We start from the raw sequence: 27088 nt of genomic DNA, 5'->3' as shown, positions 1-27088 counted from the left end.
ACAAACATCTCCCTGCTACAACAACAGAAATGTAGAATGCAAATGTACATCTAACAGAGCTCTGAACATTCCTAATATTAAAAAAACAAAAAACTAGGTCTTAGATCATCAGATGTGTACACCATTTCAGAGGTTTTACTGCTACTGTGGGCAAATTACCACAACAACTCCACCAAAACTTATATATCATAGATCTATAAGATCATTTAATGGAATAACAACCAAAACAATATTTCATCACACCTTTAGCCTCAGTCAGTAGAGCTGCAATCTTCATTTTAAAACCATTATGAAAACCTCCATTAAGAGGACTTAAATGGATAGTTCACCCCAAAATAACAATTCTGTATCATTAACTCCCTTTCACTTGCTCCAAACCTGTTTGAGTTTCTTTATTCTGTTCAATACAAAAGAAGATATTTTGAAGAAAGCTGAAAAGCTGTACCCATTGACTTGTTTGTTTTTGATCCTATGAAAGTCAACGGTTACAGGTTTTCAGCTTCTTCAAAACATTTTATTTTGTGCAAAACAGAAAACAAGAAACTCTTAAAGATTTGAAACCGCTTGAGTTTGAGTAAACAGTGAGTAAATCTGGATTTCTGTGTGAACTCTCCCTTTATTTGAGCTCTCTCCAGTCACTCTAGGAAGACACTACACCTGGATTATTTGTCTAAATAATACGTTTATTATTAAAATCCCTATTAACATTAAATTCATCTGAAGCGGTGGCTTAGTGCAGGTAAAGGGGCCCCGGCCCTGGGTGAGTCGGCCATTAGTTAATGCCCACTCCTCATTCTGCAGGTGATCAGGAAGCAGTTCTCTGCACTTCCTGTGTGACTCCTGCTCACCCTACACAAATCATTAAGATCATTAATCCAGACTGACCCTAACAACACAATCAAAGCCATGAGTGCGTCACTCAGATAAGTGTCAAGTCACTGGCCACCTGTTCACTGTAACCAGGGATGGCGCTCAATATCGTCCAAACTGGGCCGATCAGCCGCCGCTGGACTGAGACACCAGCCAATCAGCTGACGGCACTCTGATACACACAACACCGTGTTCAGAAACACAGAGCAACACACTTCTGCTGATCTCTCAGTGAGTCTCTTACCTGTTGACAGAGTTATGGGGAAGGTCAGTTTGCTCCTGGACGTGACCCTCAGTGAGCCTCCGAAGGGGAAACGGTTGCACAGGATGTTGAAGAGGGTCACTCCTACTGACCACACCGTAGCTGGACCCGCATGGTAGCGCTGTCTGCAGAACCACTCAGGTGGAGCGTATTGAATAGTTCCTGAGAGACACAAGGAGACACAAACACCCGTTCAAAACACTCCAGCACACACAAATTCCCTTTGGTGGATCATCAAAAGCTCACAAACATCCACAGAGTGTTTCCTTCTGCAACACAAACCCACCTGCGAAGTATTTGTAGGCCGAGCGCTTGAGCAGATCTCCACAGCCGAAGTCCAGCAGCTTGATGTCCTGGGACTCTGTGGAGATCAGCAGGTTCTCTGGCTTGACGTCCCGGTGCAGGACTCCGCGGCTCTCGCAGTGTTTCAGAGCCGCGATCAGCTGCACCAGCACTTTCTTGGCCAGACCCTCATCCAGACAGCCGTTCTCCTCACAGAAGCTCTGGAGGTCTTGGCAGGGATCCGGACGCTCCAGGATCAGGATGTAGCGTCTGGGACGGTCAAACCAGTCTAGCAGCTGCAGGACGTTGGGGCAGGCAGGAGCTGAATTGACGCGGGTCATCAGTGCCACCTCCAGCGGCAGCCGACCCTGACCTTCCTGCAGGACAAACGATTGGATTCAGAACCCAATGAAACATCAAACACAACAACAGGTTCACACTGAACTCACAACTCTCAGTCTCCTCTGTGTCCGCTCTTTAGACACATACTTGATGGCGACCTGTAGACAGATAAAGCATAATAAATCACACCTGCCTGATCCTCACACATCACATTTACTGAGATCAGGATTTCTAAAGGCTGTTTGAATGAAGAGCGGAGAAAACGACTTACTGGCAGTCCATCAGACCTGCGCATCCCAGCAAACACAGAGCCAAATCCACCGTCTCCCAGCAGTGGGCCCTTTGCATACGCGTCTGCAACACAGAGGAGCAGTAGAAATGTGTGTTCAAAGAAAACATGCAGCAGTAGAGAAAACTGTAAAAGAGCATTACTGAAACATCATCATCACTTCTTCAATAAGCCATTCTGACCTCTGCGAGAGCGTTTGAGAGCTCTTCTAGATGAGGTGGACGGACGTTCATCTTCTGGTGTTTGCTGGCTGCCGCTCTGCCGCTTCCTCTTCCTGTTACCCTGATCTGTGGACACAGATTTGGCCAACAGGGAAGGCAGAGGTGCGAGAACTCCATCAAGCTCTTGGCTCACGGTCTGGGTTTCACCATCACCATCATGTGTCCTGACGTCCTGAACAGCTGCCTGGATGAAAGCAGAACTCCTGGATCTGGAGCGGCCTGAGACAACGACAACAACAACAACAACATATCACGTTTATCATAAGATTATAAGAATTAATCAACAATTAACTTTAGTAGCTGCATCTACAGAGAATAAAAGACATCTGATCACTTATATCGGGGAACAGTTGTGTTGAAATGGGTTCATTTGTACCAGTTTATTTACATCACATTTCCCCAAACATTACACAACATCATATCATGATTGATCATAAACAAATAAAAACTAAAACACTCACTGCGGTTTTCACCCATCTGACAAACTCCTCCAAACTCCAGCAAACCTGAAAACAAGAACAAAGATCAAATATCAATAAAAATGTCAATAAAAACAAGATCAAAATCAAAATAAACACAACAAAAGAGCAACAAAACGTGTCAAAAGGAATAATTTCAGCTCTGAGCGTCGATCTCCTTGTAAAATAAAAGTCTTCTGTCAGAAATTCTCTGGTCTCCTTGAAGAATCGCAGTATCAGCACAGTAATCCTCAGCAAATGTCTCAGAAATTCGCCTCTCCTCAATCAACAGATAGCGGCGAGTCTCGGTGTTTATATATGGAGTCAAATCATAACACGCGTTGCTATAGCAACCACAATTTGAATCGCCAATCTGAATCACGTGAGTAAACGATTCATCTCATCTCAACATATAAATAATAAATAATTAATAATAATAATAAACATAGTTAAAATAATAATAATTATAATAATAATAATAATGAAGTTTAAATCAATTAATTTATAATTCACGAAACTGTAATAATAATGCTAAATGAGCAAGATTGGTTTGACAAGGTTTGACTTTGTAAAATGTACAGCTATTTAGGAATTAATTAAATTAAAATAATAAAATTGACTCATATATTTTCTATTAGTGGCCCAAGCAATGTAAGTGCATGCTGTTTAATTACACGTACAGTGCTAACTGCTCACGTAGATATTAGGAATATAAGTTAAAAAAAGTTTATTATTGTAAATAATAGAAAGTAAATTAAATCGTTCACAATTTCTATGTCTATGCCTATATTTTACAGTCTATGGTCTACGCACGATTTCAGATCACATGGCCGTTTGTATCATCATCTGGTAGGCTACATGGTTCAGTCATATTTATGTACTTTTCATTGGCTCTTGTTTTCAGATTTAATATTATTAAGTTTTATTAATGTTTTCGTTATTTTTGGATGTATGTGAAGGCTTTTTAAGGGACTTTGTGTTCACTCAACGGCTAGAAAGCACAAAAGTTCACCTGCCGAATGAGTTCCCGCGTCTGACCACAAGATGGCGTCCACAGCAGAAAGGTGCAAGTTTATAAATACATTATTTCTGTTTGTATGAATCTAAATAGCTGTTTTCATCACTAATATACAGCTTTCAATAAGCTAAATTACTATCACAAGGTCTGTAATGACAATTAGCTTATACGTTTGCTAGAATTTTCCTAACCTATCTAGCCTTGTTCATTTATATTAAAACAAAAAAAGATTGTATTTTATTCAGAAAAACATCTCTCGTTTGTCATTACGTTTGATGATTTGATGTGATTTGAGCTTCTGAACTTCTGTTAAGGGTGCAAAGTCTGCATTGAAGCGGCCTGATTTTATACACCAGTTTACAGTAGTAAAAATATATCAAAGTTAATTAAAGTAAACATATTAAAGGTAAACAGGTTTCTATTTTTTGAATGTAGTTAAAAATTATTTATAAAATGAATAATATGATTAATAATATGATTCATTTATTATATTGATATACATTTTTCATATTAAATTATCTCTGGGTCATAAAGGATTCTGCTTGCAGCCTACAGTACATCAGCTTTCAGGCTCAGTGCTGTGTTTCTTCTTCTTCTTCTTGGTCTTTACTGACGCTCCTGGTGCAGTGATGTTGCAGTTGCTGTGAAAAGCTAGGCGAGAACACAAACCACAAGTGTTTTTATTCAGGCATGCAACAGACTGAATGTCCTAAAACTGTTTGTGGTCAAGCTGGTGATCTTGCATGCTCAATACACACATCAATGCATGAGATAAACTGTGGTTAGACAAAAACAGAAATAAGAAAAGTAAGAAAATATTTAGTGCACGCTGCAGCTGTAAATGTTGCTTTTATTATTTTCATGACTTGGAATTGATGAGAAACTGAAGATGCAAAAGTCTGATTTATTAAAACACGTGCCATGAATCAGAGACAGTGTAAACAGCACACAACTGAGGTTTGATTTATTTAAAGAAGAGCAGAGCAATGCAACATATACGAGTGCAACATTCAACATTTAAACCAAATTGTAATAATCATTCAACAAAATTTCCTTTCATAAAGCAAATCCATCTGCTGTATTTCCTATTATCTTTTAATTTCTACATTAGACCTTCTTTAGTTGTTGAGAAATGACAGTATCCTGTTCACTGATCAGACACTTATAATGAATTTAATGTGAGAAGAGAGTTTAGTGTGGAGTAAATTCAGCACAATGGACAGCTCCCTGCAGTGCTGAACTGACTGAACCACATCTGCAGGAGGAAATGCTACAGAGATGTTTAATTACTGCTGAATAATTACTGAACAATATTGAATATTGAAAATCTAACCCATCCGTAGTGATTACTAATTAAACATTTATTTTATATATAAATTAAGGTAAAAGGCGATTATATAAAAATCCTGTTGGGCTTATTCGCTCTAAGACATGCTTTGATAATCATATTTCTTTTAAAGTAATACGGTTTTGTCAATGTTAATAAAAGGAAACACTGAGTTTGTATAATCATTTCTTTTTGTAATTGAACACTCACTTTACAGCTCTTCATCTCTCAGAAAACTCCCTCATTAAACCAATAGTTGCCCTCGCGCACATTAATCAATACACAAGACTAAAGAAAGCCTAATGGAAAATCTGTGCTTTGTGACAATGATCTAAGAGATCTTATCAGATCAGTGAAGTTTATTTTTCAGTTTGGCTGAAGTGAAAACAGTTTTTGATAAAAACAAACAAAAAATTAAGCACATTATTATTAGCCCTGTAAGATTTTTTTTTTTTTTTTTTGGCTACAGAACCAAACACTGTTGTCCTATGATTTGCCTAAATTAAACTAACTTTAGTTAACCTAATTAATCCAGTGAGCCTTTAAACTGCACTTTAAGCTGAATACTAGTGTCTTGTAAAATAACTATTAAAATATTGTGTCAGGAGTTATTAGAGATTATTTATTTAACATATTATGTTTAAAAATGTGTTGCAAAAGATATTTTCTCAATTAAACCGTGCTGGGGAATTATTTAATCATTCATTACACTCAGAATAATTTATTTCAAGTGTTTATTTCAGTTCATTTTGATGATTATGGATTACAGCGAATATTAGTGTCAATTATAGTTTATCTCTTCATAATATAGCTGTGCTTTAATGATAAGTTTACATGTTTACCTAAAGTTTTATTATTTCAATATTATTTGAATGAATTTTATCGATAATTAATGCAAAGTCCTGCAAATAATTAAGCAACACAATCCTGCAGCCATAGTCCGACTTCAAATACAGAAATAATGTATATTTAATAAAGTATATTAGTAAAATAAGTGTTTATAATTAGTTTTTAAAGTGTATCTTAGTTTCTAATAATACTTTAAATTAAATTAACAGCAAATTCATTATATTTTGTAAAACGATGATTTATAGTGTATTTAATATTAGAATCTTTAACTTCTGATTTTCCAACCACTTTTAGCAAATTCATCCGTGTTAAACTCATATTTTTCATTATTGTGTGTAATCAGTTAAGATAAAATAAAATGAATATAATAACTAAATATATATTCACTTTAATAATGGCCTGTTGTTCATTTTAGAGCAAGAGTCTCCTTGTGCTGAACGGTTTAACAGCACCTCCACATCACCTGCATCAGAGTGTGTTTTCTGCTGGAATCTGCTGTTCAGTGTGTGTTCGGTGTGTGTTCTCCTCTTCTCCATCTGCGTCTACTGCCTCTGTCAGAAGAAAACTACAGGTCATCAGCTATTCGTAAAAAATGTATATCTCAAATTATAAAATGTAAATTATTCTTATCTTTTGTTAAGTTTCTGTAGGTTCTGGGGCTGAGAACAGACATGTTGAGGTATGAGCACATTTTGAGAATAATTTTAATATATATTATTCGCAATAGTTTAGCAGCAACATAAATTACATCAATATAATGTAATATATTTATTTGTTTATTTATTTGTTTATTATTTTAATTAAATATATTCTGTTTCAGGCTGGTGAAGAAGTGTGTTATGCTTCATTAGACATGCCTTCCACACAGCAACAAAGGCAGAGGAATGAAAAAGGCTCAGAGTTCAGACTTCAGTATTTATTCTGATGTCAGAACCAGCAGAATGTAAAGTAGAGTAAACTAAAGTCATTGTTCTTTAGTAGAAATATGATTCAAAAGAGTGTTAATGACAATGTTCTGGCATCTGCATCCTATTTTCATTGATTCTAATATTGTAAGTTTTTAATGATTAAAAATGTAAATACATTTAAGAAAGGTTAAATGTTTTTTCAGAATATTTGACTTGCAGTCTCAGAAAGGACTCAGTGTTGTTTCTGGGTCTCTCAGTTTAATATAATTTTAAGCCAATCACATGAGTGCATATGCAGTAGTACTCCCAGCTAAAACTGAAGTTCTTAAACTCTTTTCATGCCACAAAACAAACATCTCCCTGCTACAACAACAGAAATGTAGAATGCAAATGTACATCTAACAGAGCTCTGAACATTCCTAATATTAAAAAAACAAAAAACTAGGTCTTAGATCATCAGATGTGTACACCATTTCAGAGGTTTTACTGCTACTGTGGGCAAATTACCACAACAACTCCACCAAAACTTATATTTTATAGATCTATAAGATCATTTAATGGAATAACAACCAAAACAATATTTCATCACACCTTTAGCCTCAGTCAGTAGAGCTGCAATCTTCATTTTAAAACCATTATGAAAACCTCCATTAAGAGGACTTAAATGGATAGTTCACCCCAAAATAACAATTCTGTATCATTAACTCCCTTTCACTTGCTCCAAACCTGTTTGAGTTTCTTTATTCTGTTCAATACAAAGGAAGATATTTTGAAGAAAGCTGAAAAGCTGTACCCATTGACTTGTTTGTTTTTGCTACTATGAAAGTCAACGGTTACAGGTTTTCAGCTTCTTCAAAACATTTTATTTTGTGCAAAACAGAAAACAAGAAACTCTTAAAGATTTGAAACCGCTTGAGTTTGAGTAAACAGTGAGTAAATCTGGATTTCTGTGTGAACTCTCCCTTTATTTGAGCTCTCTCCAGTCACTCTAGGAAGACACTACACCTGGATTATTTGTCTAAATAATACGTTTATTATTAAAATCCCTATTAACATTAAAGTCGTCTGAAGCGGTGGCTTAGTGCAGGTAAAGGGGCCCCGGCCCTGGGTGAGTCGGCCATTAGTTAATGCCCACTCCTCATTCTGCAGGTGATCAGGAAGCAGTTCTCTGCACTTCCTGTGTGACTCCTGCTCACCCTACACAAATCATTAAGATCATTAATCCAGACTGACCCTAACAACACAATCAAAGCCATGAGTGCGTCACTCAGATAAGTGTCAAGTCACTGGCCACCTGTTCACTGTAACCAGGGATGGCGCTCAATATCGTCCAAACTGGGCCGATCAGCCGCCGCTGGACTGAGACACCAGCCAATCAGCTGACGGCACTCTGATACACACAACACCGTGTTCAGAAACACAGAGCAACACACTTCTGCTGATCTCTCAGTGAGTCTCTTACCTGTTGACAGAGTTATGGGGAAGGTCAGTTTGCTCCTGGACGTGACCCTCAGTGAGCCTCCGAAGGGGAAACGGTTGCACAGGATGTTGAAGAGGGTCACTCCTACTGACCACACCGTAGCTGGACCCGCATGGTAGCGCTGTCTGCAGAACCACTCAGGTGGAGCGTATTGAATAGTTCCTGAGAGACACAAGGAGACACAAACACCCGTTCAAAACACTCCAGCACACACAAATTCCCTTTGGTGGATCATCAAAAGCTCACAAACATCCACAGAGTGTTTCCTTCTGCAACACAAACCCACCTGCGAAGTATTTGTAGGCCGAGCGCTTGAGCAGATCTCCACAGCCGAAGTCCAGCAGCTTGATGTCCTGGGACTCTGTGGAGATCAGCAGGTTCTCTGGCTTGACGTCCCGGTGCAGGACTCCGCGGCTCTCGCAGTGTTTCAGAGCCGCGATCAGCTGCACCAGCACTTTCTTGGCCAGACCCTCATCCAGACAGTCGTTCTCCTCACAGTAGCTCTGGAGGTCTTGGCAGGGATCCGGACGCTCCAGGATCAGGATGTAGCGTCTGGGACGGTCAAACCAGTCTAGCAGCTGCAGGACGTTGGGGCAGGCAGGAGCTGAATTGACGCGGGTCATCAGTGCCACCTCCAGCGGCAGCCGACCCTGACCTTCCTGCAGGACAAACGATTGGATTCAGAACCCAATGAAACATCAAACACAACAACAGGTTCACACTGAACTCACAACTCTCAGTCTCCTCTGTGTCCGCTCTTTAGACACATACTTGATGGCGACCTGTAGACAGATAAAGCATAATAAATCACACCTGCCTGATCCTCACACATCACATTTACTGAGATCAGGATTTCTAAAGGCTGTTTGAATGAAGAGCGGAGAAAACGACTTACTGGCAGTCCATCAGACCTGCGCATCCCAGCAAACACAGAGCCAAATCCACCGTCTCCCAGCAGTGGGCCCTTTGCATACGCGTCTGCAACACAGAGGAGCAGTAGAAATGTGTGTTCAAAGAAAACATGCAGCAGTAGAGAAAACTGTAAAAGAGCATTACTGAAACATCATCATCACTTCTTCAATAAGCCATTCTGACCTCTGCGAGAGCGTTTGAGAGCTCTTCTAGATGAGGTGGACGGACGTTCATCTTCTGGTGTTTGCTGGCTGCCGCTCTGCCGCTTCCTCTTCCTGTTACCCTGATCTGTGGACACAGATTTGGCCAACAGGGAAGGCAGAGGTGCGAGAAATCCATCAAGTTCTTGGCTCACGGTCTGGGTTTCACCATCACCATCATGTGTCCTGACGTCCTGAACAGCTGCCTGGATGAAAGCAGAACTCCTGGATCTGGAGCGGCCTGAGACAACGACAACAACAACAACATATCACGTTTATCATAAGATTATAAGAATTAATCAACAATTAACTTTAGTAGCTGCATCTACAGAGAATAAAAGACATCTGATCACTTATATCGGGGAACAGTTGTGTTGAAATGGGTTCATTTGTACCAGTTTATTTACATCACATTTCCCCAAACATTACACAACATCATATCATGATTGATCATAAACAAATAAAAACTAAAACACTCACTGCGGTTTTCACCCATCTGACAAACTCCTCCAAACTCCAGCAAACCTGAAAACAAGAACAAAGATCAAATATCAATAAAAATGTCAATAAAAACAATAAAAACAAGATCAAAATCAAAATAAACACAACAAAAGAGCAACAAAACGTGTCAAAAGGAATAATTTCAGCTCTGAGCGTCGATCTCCTTGTAAATTAAAAGTCTTCTGTCAGAAATTCTCTGGTCTCCTTGAAGAATCGCAGTATCAGCACAGTAATCCTCAGCAAATGCCTCAGAAATTCGCCTCTCCTCAATCCACAGATCGCGGCGAGTCTCGGTGTTTATATATTGAGTCAAAGCATAACACGCGTTGCTATAGTAACCACTCTGAATCACTAGAGTAAATAACGATACATCTCAACATATAAATAGTATTAAATATTTAATAATAATAATAATAATAATAATTATTATAATAAACATAATTATTTAACAACAATAATAATAGTAAATTTTAAAGAATGAATTTATAATTCACGAAACTGAAATTGGTGAGAAAGCTAAATGAGCAGATTTAAATTGACAAGAACTGACTTGACAGCTGTTTAGGAATTAATTATATTAAAGTAAATAAAAAATCGCTCAGATATTTTCTATTAGTGGCTTAAGCAATGCAAACGCAATTCTTAATTAAGTTAATTATTTATACAGTGTTAACTGCTCAGATAGATATTAGGAATATAAGTGTAAGTTCAAAATGATTTATTATTGTAAATCATAAAAAGTAAATTATGGCTCGTTTGAGATGGCCAAAATCTGTGCAGAACTGATCACCGGTGATCACCGCAGGATGCATGCTGGATAGAAATGTGTGTGTTTTTTATTTTTTATTTATTTATTTATTTTTTGTATTTTCTGAACATTTTCAAGTGCATAACAATTCTTACAATATTACACATTTTAGCATAACGTGTGACAAAATAACCAAAAAAAAAAAGATTAGCATTAGAAGAGGAGTTTAGCTGTTTAAGTATGTTCACAGTTCTGGTCGCTTTACGAGTTGAAAGACCTTTAGGAGATCAGAACCGCAGAACCACACACGTTTCAGGCACACACGATTTAGGCAAACCATATATGGTATTTAACTAACTCCTTAGCATTATCGCCACCTATTGAATTTTACAAATATGGTTTCCCATTTCAGTCATTATTATTATATCGTAACGATCATTTTAACATCTCTGCAGTTTCTGAACTCAAATTATGTAAATAAAAATGATTGGCTAAAGACACTTATGACTTTATGTGTCCACATACACAAAGAACACATAATAGACCGTCTAATTTAAGTGTAATAAACTAATTCAGCATCTTAATATTATCATACTTGGTTAAAACCACTTTGTTATAAAATATAAAAAGCAAACAATAATGTGTCACATTAAAATAAATTACAATAGTTAATCATTTTAACAGTATATAATATAGTTATAAACTGATTATTTTAACTGATTATCTTTTTTATTAATTGTTCATTTCTTTTTATTACTAAATTTTGGTTTTAAAACAATATATTGCTTTCTTTATACAGTATTAAATGTGGGAAATCATTAATTAAAAAGTTATTAGAAAATTAAGCAAATACACATGATTTAATCGCTTGAGTAAAATATGAATATACTGTTATACATTTATTACATGTAAAAAGATTTTTATTACAGGCAAAGCAGTGGCGCAGTAGGTAGTGCTGTCGCCTCACAGCAAGAAGGTCGCTGAGTCGCTGGTTCGAGTCTCGGCTCAGTTGGCGATTCTGTGTGGAGTTTGCATGTTCTCCCTGCGTTTGCGTGGGTTTCCTCCGGGTGCTCCGGTTTCCCCCACAATCCAAAGACATGCGGTACAGGTGAATTGGGTAAGCTGAATTGTCTGTAGTGTATGAGTGTGTGTGTGTGTGTGGATGTTTCCCATAGATGGGTTGCGGCTAGAAGGGCATCTTCTGCGTAAAAACTTGCTGGATAAGATGTGGCGCTGTGGCGACCCCGGATTAATAAAGGGACTAAGCCGAAAAGAAAATGAATGAATGAATGAAGATTTTTTACATATAAAATGTATTATTGCCTATATTAACTTGCTATTTCCTTCTTTATAAATGAATCCATTATATTAAACCTGTCCAATTTAGATCTTTCAGCAAGGCCAGCAAACGAGTATCTGTTATATTGACTCTGTCAGATAATAATGACTGATCCTCTATGATGACTGAGAGAAAACTGTTCAGTCTAGTATAATGAATGGCGATCGGGAACAACGCTCCCTATTCGCCCGCCTCGATCGCAATATTTGTGAAATAAAGTAAACACTATTGTTTATTGTGTACAATATTTATAACCATATATATCAAAATATATCAATGACGATGTCCAAAAAGACATTAATAACATTAACACCCGTCGTAACCATATATGGTTTGCCTAAATTGTGTGTGCCTAAAATGTGTGGGTCTGCGGGCCTGCAGCTGGATATTATTGGGGACCTCGGATTGATCAGTCGGCAGCAGTTGCTCTCCAAAGACTGCGTTATCAAAAGCATGATGGAAAACGACTGGCTGACGACAGAGCTGAATGCTGATTGGATGAGACTGACACATTACACTTTATTCTCTATCTTGTTTAATAAGGTTTAAACCTGGATTTGTTGAATACCTTTTTGTGTTTTCGCTGATAATTAAAAAAAAGTCATAAAGAACATTACATATGGTTTTTTATTAAGATTTACACACAAACAAAACACATCTTTGTAAAACATAACGTGACCTATCCAATTTAACTAAATGTTACTAGTAAATCATCAGGATGTGCATGTGCTGTGTTTTATTTCTCTCTCAGTTTGAAGTCCTGTTTGTTGTCATTTTCACTTTTTGTATGTTTGTGTGAATTTTGTATTGTAAATTTTATGCAGCGTTATTCCATGACAGTCAATCCAATACATACACATACACATACATACAAAGGTAATCAGACCGTTTTGTCATTATGCCTCATCTTTGTGTGGTTTCATATGAGTAGTGGAAGGGGTGTAGTAAACAACACACAAACACACACATATGTGAAGTCAAAAGTCATGTTTAATAGACCAAGAACATTTTCACAGTATTTCCTACAGTCTAATAGTTTTTATTCTGGATAAAGTTTCGGGCTATTTATTTTAGTCTGGCTGGAGAAAAAGCATTTCATATAGACCTAATAAGCATGTCAATATAATGAACCCCCTAAGAAGTTCTTCAAATTTCTTCACTCAAAAGCATCTTGCTATACTTCATTTACAATGCAGCCAAATTAGGTTTCTTGAAAATTTTCCTGCTGTATATGCTGTTTATTTTGTTATTCTTTTAACGTTTGATGAATATACAGAATTATATTTTAAATACATCCTTTTAATGAGCTGTTCATCTTCTGTAATTCTGTCCATCTTTTTGTAAAAACAGTGATATTTCAATTGCATCCACTCCCACATTAAAAAATACTATAGTAACGTATACTGTAGTGCTTTTGAACCATATTATATAATAGCCTATTTAAATGTTATAGTTGCTCTGGTATCACGACAACTATAAAAATAATCCAATACTGAATAAAAATTTTCAAAAATGCTATAATATTTAATATATAATAATATTTAATGCTATAATATTTTCTATAAATCACCATAGTATTTTTTCATTTTTTATTTTTCGATAAAAAACGCGAACGAGATCTCCGCCACTGGTGACGTTTCCAGGTGGCAAAACAGCGAGATTCGGCAAGTGTCCGACTTCTGATGTAATTTTTGAGCCCTCCTCTTACTGCAGACGCCTGCTCTCGTTTACAATGCAGTCAAGGCGAGGCGCACCTCAAACGAGCCGAATGTAAGACGTAAGAAGGCTGTAGCAACGTTGTCGTATGACATTCAGCAACCGTGAGACGGCATTCTTATAACTTGTGTTAATATTTTTTTGTGGCAGTTTATCAATACTGCCTAGAATACAGGATAAACAGTAATTCTTTTCCAGTATTGCTTAATATTAAAGGGCACCTATGGTGAAATATCTACTTTTCAAGCTGCTTGGACAGATGTGTGTTGGTATGGTTTATAGACCGTCATATTGGGCTGAAATGAACACACTTAGTCCTTTTTTTTCAATTTAACAACAAAACAGGAGCTGTTTCAGACCGACTGCAACTTCACGTAGGAGTGCGGTCCCCCCGCCCACCGAATTGATGGACAGCTGCGTGTATTAACATATCCCGAGTTTGTCGTTTCCGCCATTTTCTGCGTGTGAGTCGAGGCGATGCCACAGAAGGAACACCCTTGCGCTTTTTTTGAATGTAAGGCTCAACACAAGAGCCTTCACCGTCTTCCTTCAAATGAGCGACTGAGGCGTAAGTGGCTGAGTATAATCTTTGAAGATAAGGTGCCTGAAAACCTACCAAAACTGTTATATGTTTGCGCTAACCATTTTAGTGCAGACAGCTTTGAGAACGCGGGACAATTCAACTCCGGATTCGCCAGTAAATTGTTTTTGAAAACTGGATCTGTTCCAACAAGACGCGATCCTACCTTACTTCGAGTAAGTATGACATTTTCTGTACTTCTAACGTTAGCATTCTACTAATGTTAAGCCGAAATGAATAGCATCTGCGGCTAAAGTTACTTCGGATGTTTGTTTGCACGTGTTTACTGCTATTGTGCTTTCCTAAGACAGTCTACATACTTGAAGCTGTAAGTGTGCATGAAGGGGCCATTAGAAACAAAAACCCTAGAAAAATAGAAACATTGTAATAAAGCAGTACCAGTAGTGGCTACAGCTAAAGTTTGTTGTGTATGTGGGATGTGTGTTGTAATGTGTATACTGTAAGAGAGGGAGTAAAATCTTTGCGTGTCAGGGGCAACTGCCACAAATAAGTTACCTGCTACAGCTAAGTGCGCCCGCCACTGTACCTGCCACGGCTGTATGCGGTCGCCACGGTACCTGCCACAGCTGTTTGCGTAGTTACGGTACCTGCCACGGTTTCCTGCAGTTAAGTGCATTTTTTTACGGCAGATTCAAACCAGGGACCATCAAAAATAGTGGCTTTTATTCATATCTATATAATATGAATAAAATATATATAATAATCATTACTTTGAATGGCTATGCTATTATTCCTTTGTTTTGCTGTAATTGTGTTTTATTTGCGAGTTTAAAACAAAATTAATAGTATTAAAGTCATTAATTTTAAAGAGTTAGCCCTGTGCTAACGTACGACTTATTTATAGGATACAAGAAAATAAAGATTCTGTGTATGGATCAGAACACACATAATAAACCTAAATCTACGTCTTGATTCCATCCACTAGACTCTCATTTGCCCGGTCCCACCATGGAGGTTAAATAAATTGCATGCAAATCTGGATCTGAGCAAGCATAAGAAGGCTGATACTTGTCCACGTACATGTCAACAAGCAGTTGCTGACATAAGACATTTGTATCCTACTCGTAAACCAATATAGGTGGATCAAAAAAGGACAGTCATGTTTCAGTCATGTTGCAGCAATAGTAATGTGTCAATCACTCTGCATTTGCATGCCAGATCATAGCTCAATTATTACAGCGGAAGCAAAGGCTCTCTTTTTAGCTCTAGAACACATTAAAATGCTGAAGGACACAATTTTAGTATTTTTTCTTACTCAAAATCTTGTCACAGACATTGAATTTTTTTAAACTGGAGCATCCCATTATTATCGACATTTGTATTAGAGTGGAAGAACTACAGAGAAAGTTTTATAATAAAGTCTTCAGCTGGATCCCGGGACATACCGGATTACTTGGAAATAAACAAGCCGACAAAGCTGCCAAAACAGCCCTAGCAGGAAAGCTGAAGCAGTGTAAAATCCCCCCCTTGGATCCAAAGGCACTAATAAAAGGCTGTATTCTCAACTAATGAAAACAGAATGGGATCAGTGCTTAAATGATAAACTTTTTGAAATATAACCAGAAATAGGAAATTTATTTTTTAAGTCAAGACATGATGAGATTTTTTTTATACAAGATGGACACACGAGACTCATGCATGAACATTTACTTAAAGGAGAAGAACCAACAAAATGTCAATATCGCAACAGAAACATAACTGTTAAACGTATACTTGTGGAATGCCCCAATGTGTAATGTTATCAGACAACAATTTTATCTGGATATTAAATAGTATTAAATATTTTTTTTATGTGAATCCATTTAAAATTGTAAAATTTTTATCATAAGGAAACCTTAAATGTTTTAGATTTTTATCCTATATATTATCATTATAATTATTATTTATGTATTTTTACCTTGTATAATATTAATTGCTGTTGATGACTTTTAATTGTTAAAATATTTTTGTAATTATAGAAAATTGGTATTTATAAAACGTGGTAAACTTGATCTTTTTTTTCGTCATGACATAGCCATAGAAGCTGAAATGGCAATAAAATTAAAACTCTCTCTCTCTCTCCCTCTCAAGAAAATACAGCTCCATGCTTAGACCTAACTAAAGTTAAAAACAACAACAGAAAATCTGCATTAATGGACACAATTTTAGGTGACGGTGGGCACACAAACTATTACATCGCCACTCGCAAGGTGTGCTCAGGTGTGAACTGTACTCTTTTACATTTGAAAAGAAAATATAATGAACCGCCAACTTATACAGCACTTGTTTTACGCACCGGATGCCCTTCCAGCTGCAACCCATCTCTGGGAAACATCCACAAACACTCATTTACTACGGACAATTTAGCCTACTCAATTCACCTGTACCGCATGTCTTTGGACTGTGGGGGAAACCGGAGCACTCGGAAACCGACGCGAACGCAGGGAGAACATGCAAACTCCACACAGAAATGCCAGCTGACCCAGCCGAAGCTTGAACTAGCAACCTTTTTGCTGTGAGGCAACAGCACTACCTACTGCGCCACCGGGTTGCCTCAATGAAACGTCAGTATAGCTTAATGATTGTATATAGTCAATCAAATGAACTTAAACGATTAAAAATGCAACAAATATTTGTTTTGGCCCAAACTACAAAACTTAATGTAAAAAAAAAAATTATTAGTTTCGCTTAAGTTGCACACTAATTTTATCATGTATATAAACATTACAATCTTATTGTATAAATATTATTGTAACTATATAGGTGATCAAAAACGAAATGTCATGATATCTTATGCGATTGTCTTTTGACCTAGTGCGCCTTAAAATATATGAATGACACTTATAGAGCTTGAAGCATACAGTTCTTTAGGATCTTTATAATTTGTAAAATAAAGATTTGCAAGTTAAGTAAACGGCATGGGAGGAAGTTGCCGTGGGCCTTGGTGTAGATGAAAAGTAAAAATAAGTATTTATAGACAGATAGGTAACTAGATGCGCGTTGCTTCAGTTCTCTAAACGCGCTTGTTGTCTGAAACGGGCATCTCTCGACTATTTTGACAAATACACACCGACGTAGCACGCTCACACAAAGCCCAAAATTGGAGTTTGTGGTTGTGTCAGCCCAATATCAATAAAGAAAAGAACCAATGGGCTGCAGATTATGTCACATGGGCCGGTCTGTCTGGAAAAAAAACATCTTACTTTAAGAGTGTCACAGATCACAGCATTGTGAATTAATCAGGCAGAAAAACAGTCTGCTTAGTGTTTTATGGGCCGATCAGATCATAAGAAGATGATCAGCCCAGCCCAAAAAGTATGTCGGCCCAGCAGGAAACTGCCCTGCCTGCCAGATGGCCAGTCCGCCCCTGTGTACACCTCTCCTGTTTCCACCAAAACTGTTTGTCAGGGTCTCCAGAGGCTCAATATCCATGGCCCGGCTGTTAAAGTTAAACTTTTGGAAAGGTTTGAAATTAAGTTGAACATGGCCTGCACAGTCACCAGATGTAAATATTATTGAGCCACTTTTGGGATTTTTTGAAGGAGCAAGTCAGAAAACATTTTCCTCCCCCAGCATCATGTAGTGATCTGACCACTAGTCTGCAAGAAGAATGGCGCAAAATCCCTATGGTCACTGTGCAGGGCTTGTATCTGTCATTCCCAAGACAAACTGATGCTGTACTGGCCACAAAAGGAGGCCCTACACCATACTAATGAACTTGTGGTGTAAAACCAGGCATTTCAGTTTCATTGTCCAACCCCTGTATAGTCTTTGGCAAAACCTACAGCTAACAAAATTTTGGGAAACTACAAAAAAATCTTCTTTTGGGGTTAATGGCGGTTAGCAGACAAACATAAATGGTGCAATCCTGCCACCTACTGGATAGGAGGGTGTAGAGCATAACGGTTGAGGAGATTGCCAGGGGGAGAAGAAAAAAAGAAAAAACATATACCGTTTATACCTGAATACATTTATAATTCCTTTTATTTTGCCAATTCATCCCTAAATTATGCAAGTCAAATTTGTTTCTTTTAAATAATAAATTAATAATGACATTATTTATACAATGTATGCTTAGCACTTGGATTTATTGGAATCAGTTTTTCATATGCCTCACATTCTGTAATTACATTCTCTATTGTTTCTGTTTGTCCATAAAAACATTCCTTCTATTACCAAACCTATTGACTTGAATAAGATGCATATGCCTGCCTTTAACTTCATCATCCTACTACTTCTGTCATTTCCTAACTATTTCTTTTGCAATCATTCCCTTCCCTTTGGATTTACTCCCACAAAAAAAAAAAAACCCTTCGGGTTATGTCATAAACCATGCAGTACGTCCTAGAAACGCATAGGGGCGTGGTCACAGAGCCATGTAAAGTTAGCAGTAGAGAAAGGTACAATGCCTTCCAAACGCTGCTATTTTCATAGAGGTAGGGCTTTTTCATTATTTGGTCTTCCAAGGGACAGGGAACAGAGAGAGAGGTGGTTACAGTTCATTTTTAACTGTGTTCCAGAGAGTTATAAGAAAGATCTCTCTCTCTGTGCGAGGCATTTTACAAAGAACTGCTTCCAGAATTACTCTCAGTTCAGCGCTGGATTCGGTCTCAAACTTCTTCTCAAAGAAGGAGCGGTCCCGACGATAAAAGACGATTGTGAGCCACAACCTGTAAGTATTTGCTGAAACTGGTATCTTAAATGCCGTTAGTTTTTATCGTTAGCTGTGCGCTGTAGCAAGCACGTAATGACATCAAGAATGTAAACAATGGGGAACTCTGTTTGCCACTGTTAACAATTTAGCAACAGAGCACAATATTTTGCACCCCATAAACACAATGAAGCGACAACATACACTCAAGGCCACCCCTTTAAAAGTTAGTGTTATGCACGCCATCAAAGGAGGAGTTTCTGTTAGCTTCCTGTATCGACATGTCGAGAAGGCGCTGTGTTCTGCGCTGTGAACGCAAGTTAGTGCTGTTTACACTTCCAAAGGAGGAGAGCGCGAGAAAGCAGTGGCTAGACTTCATTTTTACACGCACACCGAAGCGCTATAGTCCCAACCTTGTGCTCTGTTCCCGTCATTTCACTGACGACTGCTTCACAAATCTCGGCGCGATCAACGCGGGGTTTGCAAAACGCTTAAAAGTCAAAGAAGGGTCTGTGCCCACTTTATTTGGACCAGCTTGCTCCTCCGAATCGCATCCTGTAAGTGTTAAAGATGATTGATGTTTATATTTAATTATCAAATGTAAAAGAGTACATAGTTTACATCTGAGCTCACCTGGCGATATAATACCTACTGTGCCCACCGTCACCTACATTTAATGCAGATAGTCTGTTGTGGTTTATAGTTTTAGTTAGGTCTAAGCATGGAGCTGTATTTTCTTGTAGCCTATAAACAAGTCGTCTACGTTAGCACATGGCTCTTGTACTTTACTGTTGTTTAATGTCATGATACTTTAAGTGTGTGTTTATTGTTTAGCTGTCAGTCAGATCAGCTCAAATAAGTCTAAACAAAGCGTCATTTTCCCAAGTCTTCATTAGTAGTCTATATTATTTTAGATTTTTACATTAAATGATACCACTGAGGTAAAGTTGGTTTTATATTCGCACATTCAGCCTTTCTGCTTAATATAATTTTAGAAACTGCAAATTATAAATAGTGAAATAATATTAGCAGCCACTGACTATTAAAGTACAATAAAGTTCTCAGTTAATTAAATATTGCTAATGTTGTTTTGAAGTCATACTTGCATGTAGTTTCAATCCGAATATTTAAAATACCACAGTAAACAATACAGGGAGCTGTCACTGACTGAATGTGTGAATATAAAACACCTGAATAGTTTGTGTGCCCAGCGTCACCTACATTTGTGTCCATTACTACAGGTAGTCTGTTGTTGTTTATAGTTTTGGTTAGGTCTAAGCATGGAGCTGTATTTTCTTGTAAACTCTAATAATAATATCAATATCATCATTCCATCTGTGGTACGGTTTCTCAGTGGTTAGCCACACAGCAAGAAGGTCGCTGGTTCGAGTCCCGGCTGGGCCAGTTGGCATTTCTGTGTGGAGTTTGATTGTTCTCCCCTTGTTCGTGTGCATGAGTTTTCTCCAGGTGCTCCGGGTTTTCCTTACAGTCCAAAGGCATGCGCTATAGAATTGAATAAACTAAATTGGCTGTAGGTATGTATGAAGATGAAAAAGGCCATAGAGAATGATCAGTTTTAACATCTTCCAATTTCTTTGATGCTGATTCCCGAATCAAACATAGTATATTTAATTATTTAAAAAGTAAACTATAAAAACAATCCAATACTTTTTACATTTCCATTAAATAATCACATTACAAAAATAAGCGTGATATTTTTCAAAAATGAATTCATTGTGTAGATTTGTTTAAACTGAGAGTAAAGAGTTAGAGGGGTAATAATTATGACATTTTAAAACTCGACAATGTTATGATCAGCTATAAATGCAGTAATACTTGCAATTGTAATAATAATGAATCATAATAAAACAGCAATTCATCATGTTTTCTGATTTCTGAAGAATCATGTGACTGATGACTGAAGTAATGATGATAAATTCAGTTTTGAATTACATAAATTAAATATGAAGCTACCTTAAAGTAATTTAAATCTATTAAATACTATTTTAGATTCGTGAAATCTCACAATAGAAAATGCTAAATGAAGACTTGGGAAAATGAATGGAAGAAAGGCTTCCAGTGTCAATGACATTTAAAATTGGATGGGCACAAACAAAGTGTGTGATATTTGATGCAAGAAAACCTATAGTGGAAGTTTATATTTATATAAAATAACCTCTAGAAAACCTTCATGGTGCACTTTAACCTGCTATGCTAGTATTTCTTTATTGATTGCTTAAGAGGTTTTTGATAATAGTGGAATATTTGTTTAAAGAGACCAATTTCTCAACAAATCAGGGGCTTGGATAAGTGGGATATGAAGACTGTATCAGCTCTTCTGCTTTAAAAAGGTACAGACATGCAAACAACATTTTTCTCGCACACAAATCAGGGCAAATTGAACATTAATTATCTGTCGGTTATTTTGATTGAAACTTCAGATGCATATTTTAAGCCAAGACACTGCAGATAAACAGGGAAATTCACTTTAATTAAGGATTATCATTATTATACTTAGCATAAATATTGAGCCACTTAGGGTCCAATGAGGGGGAGCTTCACGAAAAAAAAAATGCTCCATGTCCTCAACAAGTGTTTGTTTTATGACATGGTAAAATTTAAAAATGAAATTTTAAATGAAGAGTTTTATTAGAAGGATATTTATTATTTTAAATCGTAATTTTGCTTTGGGAAGAATCAGTGGAAATGTGCCACTCTGAAATATTTAACACTGCTTTTATCAAATGTAGTATACTTTTTTCTTTTTTTCTGTAAACTGTTGCAGATGTGGATAACAGCTGAGCACAACAATATAGGCAAGCTTATAATTTATTACTTGCTCTTATGTCCTAAAACACTTAACTGTTTTCTTAAGATAACCGAATAATATGCAACATCCTTAAATTATTCTCTTAAATAAATGGGGAATTACTTGTCATAGAGCCTAGGGAAATTTGATATGTTCAGCGAGTAAATAAACATAATGAACGAACATACAAAGGCCTGTGCGTATAGATAAATAATGTAATGCTGTACTGTAACGTGTAATTTGTTTGCTTCGGTTGTCTCCATTTTGATTGTATCACCATGATGTGATGGTGTGCTTTATCTGCCTGATTCTGATTTGACTTTCTTCCTCCCGCTGAACTGGGCGGGTCGTGTGACTTTTGATTCGGGGGACATTCTGGGGGTGGGGTTTGCACTTTACCAACTGTAGGGATAGGTATACAGTTTCACCCAAATAATTACCAGTCTATCAGATGAAGAAAAGCCGGAGTCAGAGATTCGATTAAATAAAGAAAGTTTACTAAAGATAGTTTGCAGTTTCATCAGCAGAAGCCAGCTTCAACACTCGCAATGAGCTGCTGGGCTGCTCTGACTTACAGTACAACAATGCAGCAGTTATACTCTTTACACAAATCCAGAAAAGGTGGGATCCTGGTAAACAGTTCTCATTGCTTACAGGAAAAATAGACAATTCTAAATGCGTGCGTCAATGAAGTATTGTGTCTAACTCCATATATGGATGGATACATGGTTCTTGGGGGTTTGGCCGACCCTAAGTTATTAAGAGCTCATCTCCGAACTGTGAAAAGCTAAACCAGGGACACAATAGATGCAAGAGACAATCTGCTGTAGAAACTTCAGGATGTTTTTTTTTGTACGTTCAGCTGTTTTATCAATGTGGTTCAAGACTGTTTACATCAACAGTCTGCTACAATATCCTTACTACACAAAGTGTCTATCTACATACAAATGGAATTACTTTAATAAGAATTAACAATCAAAACAGATCAATCAAACAGCTAAATTACTCTAGACAATATCAGGACAAATAGAACGGGTGTCTTCTCATCTGCATCGGTAATTACGTTCAGAGGGAGAGAGAGAGAGGTCTCCATGACCTATGACCTGGTTTTTGTGTGTCTCCTGAAAACAAAGTTAAAATAGACAGGCAAAGAGAGGAGCAAGGACACTGAACATTCTTACTTTAAGCTGTGTGTTAACTTATTCATTAGTTAAATCAGTTCTAAGTTAAATACTCATTCAAATAATTATAGTTAATGAAAGTGATGAGAAATAGGATGTTGAGAAAAAGGATAAACATTGATTTGTTGAGATGGATTTGAAGGTAGAAATCCGACTTCTTCAGCTGCGAGCTATTGGCCTTAGAGTGGAAACATGACCTGATTTCAGCTTACTGCTCAAGCTCCTGGGCTATAAGCTCGACCCGATAATAGACCTGGCTCGCACTAGCCTGACAGTGAAAAATGCGGTTACTGACTTTTTTTTGCTCTTCTAAAATCCAACAGCGAAAATTGGTTCCTGTTGTTCCAGCAGTTGCAGTGGAGGGTTTTCATGCTTCTGCTTCGGTTCCAAAGAAAAACACTACAATTAATGCGGATTGCATAGTTGGCAGCGATGAAGAACTTGATTTCTGTGACCAGGACAGTGTGGCATCCAGTGTGGACAGCTCAGCAGAAGACATGTTTATTGACAATATGGATCCTATTCTAGACCGGTGGGTTTTTGTTTCCCCTTCAAATGTTTTAATATTGTATTTGTATGATTTAAGAATACGAAAAACCTGAAGGCATGCTTTGAAGATTATTTAAACTGTTTAAAAATTATTAAAACTTTATGTAAAAAAAAAAAAAAAATTTAATTATGGCCTAACCTGACTTTGGTTACCTGCTCATTTTAGTTGTGAAGTATTTGGCAAATTATCTGATGATTTCTTCTTGTGCCATGCAGTAGGCCTTCATCAGACCTTTACCTGCCAGAGGAGGACTACGATTCAAAAGACGCTCCACAACACAGAAAGAGACTTTGCCTGTCTTCTGCTGGAGGAGGCGACAGGAAAAGTGAAAATGGTTTCTATTGGACTGAAACAGAAAAGTGGCAAAGCTCAGATGAAGCAGACGTTGAGCCACCTCTGCTGGTCTTCACACCCAACCAAAATCCTGGCCCTCAGATTCTACCAAACAGGTGCTCCAGCGCTCTGCAGTTTTTTCAGCTCCTTTTCCCAAAGTCAATGTTTCAGACCATTGCAGGCTACACAAACAGCTATGCAGCCAAGTACGAAGAGAGAAAGGGCAAGTTGTGGAACTTCATTAGTCAAAGTGACATGAAGTCGTACGTAGCGCTGGTAATTTACATGGGCATGTTCAGGTGCTCTTCACTATCAGACTATTGGAGTGAGTCCCAGCACTTTAGTCTTTCCTTTCCTGCAAAAATCATGTCTTACAGGAAATTTCTGTCCATCTCCAAAGTTCTTCATCTGAGCGAAAGCAGAGAGGATGAGAAGAACATCTTAAAGAAGGGAACAGCAGGTTACGAACGTCTGGGTAAAATCCAGCCTCTGTACCAAGTCATTAGGGAGTCCTGCAAATCATACTTTCATCCCTTTCAGAACATCACCATTGTTGAACGAATGGTCAAACCACAGGCTGGAACTGGACTCAAACAAAGCCTGAAAAGCAGATCTCCAAATATGGGGTTCAAACTCTTTGCACTGACAGACTGCACCTGCGGCTATACGTGGGACTTCTTTATTTACGAGGGGAAGTCGTGTGCGTCACGGAGCGAGGGATTGAGCTATGAGTCTGTGATGGCGTTAGTGGATGAGAATATGTTGGGTTCTGGGTACAAATTGTTTGTAGACAAGTTTTACACCAGCCCCACACTCTTTACAGACCTTCTGGACAAAAAGGTCTTGGCTTGTGGCCCTGTTTGGCCAAACAGGACCGGTTACCCAAAATCAGCTAAGAACAAGCTGTTATCGAATGCTCCACGTGGCACCATGCGTTGGATTAGACAAGACAAGCTGCTGTTTGTTGAGTGGAAAGACTCCAAGGAGGTGCAGATGTGCTCTTCATTCCATAAAGCTTATGAAGGTGATACTGTGCAGAGGAAGGTGAGGCGGGATGCACATCGAACTCTTGAGGCGATCCCCGTTCCAGCTGTGGTGCTGGACTACAGCAAGTAAGTAATATCAGTGTTTCCTTTAGGATTTTTTCCAGCTGTGGTGGCAGGCCTTTTACACAGACCTTCCTTATTGTCTTATTGTTGATCAGACAGATGTTTTAGATTTTGACAAATGCTTTTGTTTTGTCTTCATGCAGGAACATGGAAGCAGTGGATTCATCTGATTGCGTCACTGAACATTTCAGAGCCATACACAAACCCAAAAAGTGGTATCAATGCATGTTTTATCACTTTCTGGACATCGCTGTAGAGAATGCCTTCATCATGCAGGAACTAGTGACCAAGGGAAACGGCAAGAAGCCTTTAACACGAAAAGCGTTCTTGCAAGCCCTCATTTTAGAGCTTACAGATATAGATAGTCTGGATTCTGCAGCAGTTCCCTTGAGTCTCTCTTCATCAGGATAATCCTCAACTACATTCCACAGGTCATGCTGACAGCGCTGCTGGGAGAAGGTGTTACCTCCAGTCATGTATGACATGATATGATGATGTTCTTTCAGCCTGAGATGGACCATTCTAATGACGGCTTAAAAAAGTCTTCTTGAAGCAAATGTAAAAGGTGTTTTTGCAATTATTTTTTGCCTTGATTTGAAATTAAATGTTTTGTTTGTTGTATTGAAAGGCTGAATAAATATGTGTTGAATGGCTTTGCTTGCCCTACGTTTTATGTTCATCTCCACATGTTTATTTGGAGTCATTTTAACATCCTTTTAAAAGCAAGTACTGGCCAAAGGAATGTTTCCCTCGGTTAAATCAGGATTTGTATTTGGCCAGGAGGTGATTTTGAGCTAACACTGGTTCAGGATGTTGACTATTATTTTATTTTTCAACAGACATTTTTAGTTCTAGCAAAAGTAATAAAAGATTTTACTGAAATTAAGAAATTCTGCCACACTGCAAGAACATTTATACAGAAATCTACTACTAATGAAAAAAGAAAAAATGTTTTAGTGTGCACACATTTTCAGCTAAATAAATTGCATTTAGTTTTAATTTTATGCAAATTAGCCCATGTTTAAGTCAGATTTTTTAAGAATGGAATTTTGCCCTTTTTGCTTACACATTAAATACAGATTGGTGACTAAAGCTACATTTATTGCACAATTTGAAAGTCTTAAATAGTCCCATAAAAATCTTACAGTTTGCCAGTTGAAGCCCATAAATAAAAATATGCTGCAGTACACTGGTACATGTCTAGTGAAATCTAAATTTGGGTTTATTACATTTTAAGTTTGTGCATTCGCTGATTGAAGCTGAGGTGAAAATGCCTATAAGAACAAAACAACACCTACAAGATATCTTCCTGTAAAAGTATTGTATATAGTTTTATGTCCTTGTGTAGACGTGCTATGAATGATGCTTTAAATAGAGCCGTAAATTGACTTTATTTATAATTAAGCTTGAATCAACATTTGGTGTGGCCATTTTTTTTAGCAGCTTTTGTCTTACACCTGCTCAAGATTTAATTTCTGGTAGGATTCTAGAAGATCATCGTGGTGATGGTGAGATTAAGTCTGGAGCACTGGCTGGTCAAAGACGTCTTGTGCAAACAAATGTTTTATATTCACTAATTGGGCAAATAATGTTAAAGTGTAAACTGTTGTTTTCTAATGACACTATACAAAAATAAATAAATAAAAATAATAAAGATAACTGACATAAAAACCACATGGAGGGCATTTCTGAATGTACTGCACTGTGAATTTCACAGAGGTCTCATTAAAAGGAATAATTTCCCCCAAAATTAACATTTACACACCCTTAAATGGCTTCAAACCTTTATGAGTTTCTTTCTTTTGTATAAATATATACTTCTTTAAAAATAATAAAGAGGACACTTGGTGTTACATTCTGTTGTTTAAATGTCCCTTTATTTTTTGAGCAGTGTATTTTGAAGAAAGCTGAAAACCTGTAACCACCGACATCCATAGTACCTGCTTTTCCTACAATGGGAGTCAGCAGTTGCAGGTTTACAGCTTTTTTTGTGTGTTTGACAGAAGAAAGTCAAACTGGTTTGGAACAATTGAAGGATGAGTACATTTTTAGGTGAACTATCCCTTTAAGAACAAAATCACGCAACAGTAACTTTCATAGCATGGCAGAACTGAAAAGGTTTATTACGAATATAACGTTATATCATGATATGC

General features: G+C 37.5%; 3 protein-coding genes and 1 long non-coding RNA gene across 17 annotated transcripts in view; 2 read left to right on the top strand and 2 right to left on the bottom strand.

The window, feature by feature from the left end:
* Positions 1 to 662: 662 nt before the first annotated feature.
* Positions 663 to 6469, bottom strand: LOC141374986 (serine/threonine-protein kinase pim-3-like). 2 transcript variants are annotated; one of them, XM_087236933.1, is made up of 10 exons: positions 6382 to 6469; positions 4301 to 4393; positions 2728 to 2772; positions 2228 to 2485; positions 2028 to 2110; positions 1864 to 1914; positions 1419 to 1791; positions 1115 to 1294; positions 947 to 1042; positions 663 to 849 (listed from the first exon to the last, which is right to left on the bottom strand). In XM_087236933.1, exons 3-9 carry the CDS (start codon positions 2741 to 2743, stop codon positions 951 to 953), a joined length of 1053 nt encoding a protein of 350 aa, XP_087093059.1. In that variant the 5' UTR covers positions 2744 to 2772; positions 4301 to 4393; positions 6382 to 6469; the 3' UTR covers positions 663 to 849; positions 947 to 950. The 2 variants fall into 2 exon arrangements, with proteins under 2 accessions (XP_087093059.1, XP_087093058.1); XM_087236932.1 differs by lacking the exons at positions 4301 to 4393; positions 6382 to 6469 and having other exon boundaries at positions 2728 to 3011.
* LOC147846723 (uncharacterized) lies at positions 2906 to 7015 on the top strand. 2 transcript variants are annotated; one of them, XR_015476422.1, is made up of 5 exons: positions 2906 to 3106; positions 3522 to 3573; positions 3684 to 3788; positions 6334 to 6597; positions 6739 to 7015. It is a non-coding gene; the product is annotated as an uncharacterized LOC147846723 (long non-coding RNA). The 2 variants fall into 2 exon arrangements; XR_015476421.1 differs by lacking the exon at positions 2906 to 3106 and having other exon boundaries at positions 3467 to 3573; positions 6739 to 7014.
* The window catches only part of LOC147846722 (serine/threonine-protein kinase pim-3-like), a 30151-nt gene continuing 7695 nt past the window's right edge, over positions 4633 to 27088 (bottom strand). The window contains exons 1-8 of one of the 3 annotated variants that reach the window (XM_087236941.1): positions 9899 to 10192; positions 9402 to 9659; positions 9202 to 9284; positions 9038 to 9088; positions 8593 to 8965; positions 8289 to 8468; positions 8121 to 8216; positions 7839 to 8023 (exon numbers count right to left, since the gene is read on the bottom strand). In XM_087236941.1, the coding sequence (XP_087093067.1) occupies positions 8125 to 8216; positions 8289 to 8468; positions 8593 to 8965; positions 9038 to 9088; positions 9202 to 9284; positions 9402 to 9659; positions 9899 to 9914 (1053 nt within the window). In that variant the 5' untranslated portion in view covers positions 9915 to 10192 and the 3' untranslated portion in view covers positions 7839 to 8023; positions 8121 to 8124. Of the gene's footprint in view, positions 6470 to 7838; positions 8024 to 8120; positions 8217 to 8288; positions 8469 to 8592; positions 8966 to 9037; positions 9089 to 9201; positions 9285 to 9401; positions 9660 to 9898; positions 10193 to 27088 lie in introns of those variants that run through there. The other 2 variants (XM_087236942.1, XM_087236943.1) reach the window with 2 other exon arrangements.
* Positions 14164 to 25588, top strand: LOC110437782 (piggyBac transposable element-derived protein 4). Of its 10 annotated transcripts, none has more exons than XM_087236885.1 (5): positions 14164 to 14290; positions 14373 to 14478; positions 23267 to 23475; positions 23712 to 24938; positions 25079 to 25588. In XM_087236885.1, the coding sequence occupies exons 3-5, from the start codon at positions 23441 to 23443 to the stop codon at positions 25344 to 25346; spliced, it is 1530 nt and encodes a 509-aa protein (XP_087093011.1). In that variant the 5' UTR covers positions 14164 to 14290; positions 14373 to 14478; positions 23267 to 23440; the 3' UTR covers positions 25347 to 25588. The 10 variants fall into 10 exon arrangements, with proteins under 10 accessions (XP_087093011.1, XP_087093010.1, XP_087093003.1 ...); XM_087236884.1 differs by having other exon boundaries at positions 23709 to 24938; XM_087236883.1 differs by lacking the exons at positions 14164 to 14290; positions 14373 to 14478 and adding exons at positions 18655 to 18738; positions 18823 to 18974.

This window comes from Danio rerio, chromosome 1 (genome assembly GCF_052040795.2).
Source record: "Danio rerio strain M-AB ecotype USA chromosome 1, GRCz13ab, whole genome shotgun sequence".
In the NCBI taxonomy this organism is placed as follows: domain Eukaryota; kingdom Metazoa; phylum Chordata; class Actinopteri; order Cypriniformes; family Danionidae; genus Danio; species Danio rerio.
Note: the sequence above shows the minus strand (reverse complement) of the source record. Positions and strands in the feature narration are given on the sequence as shown.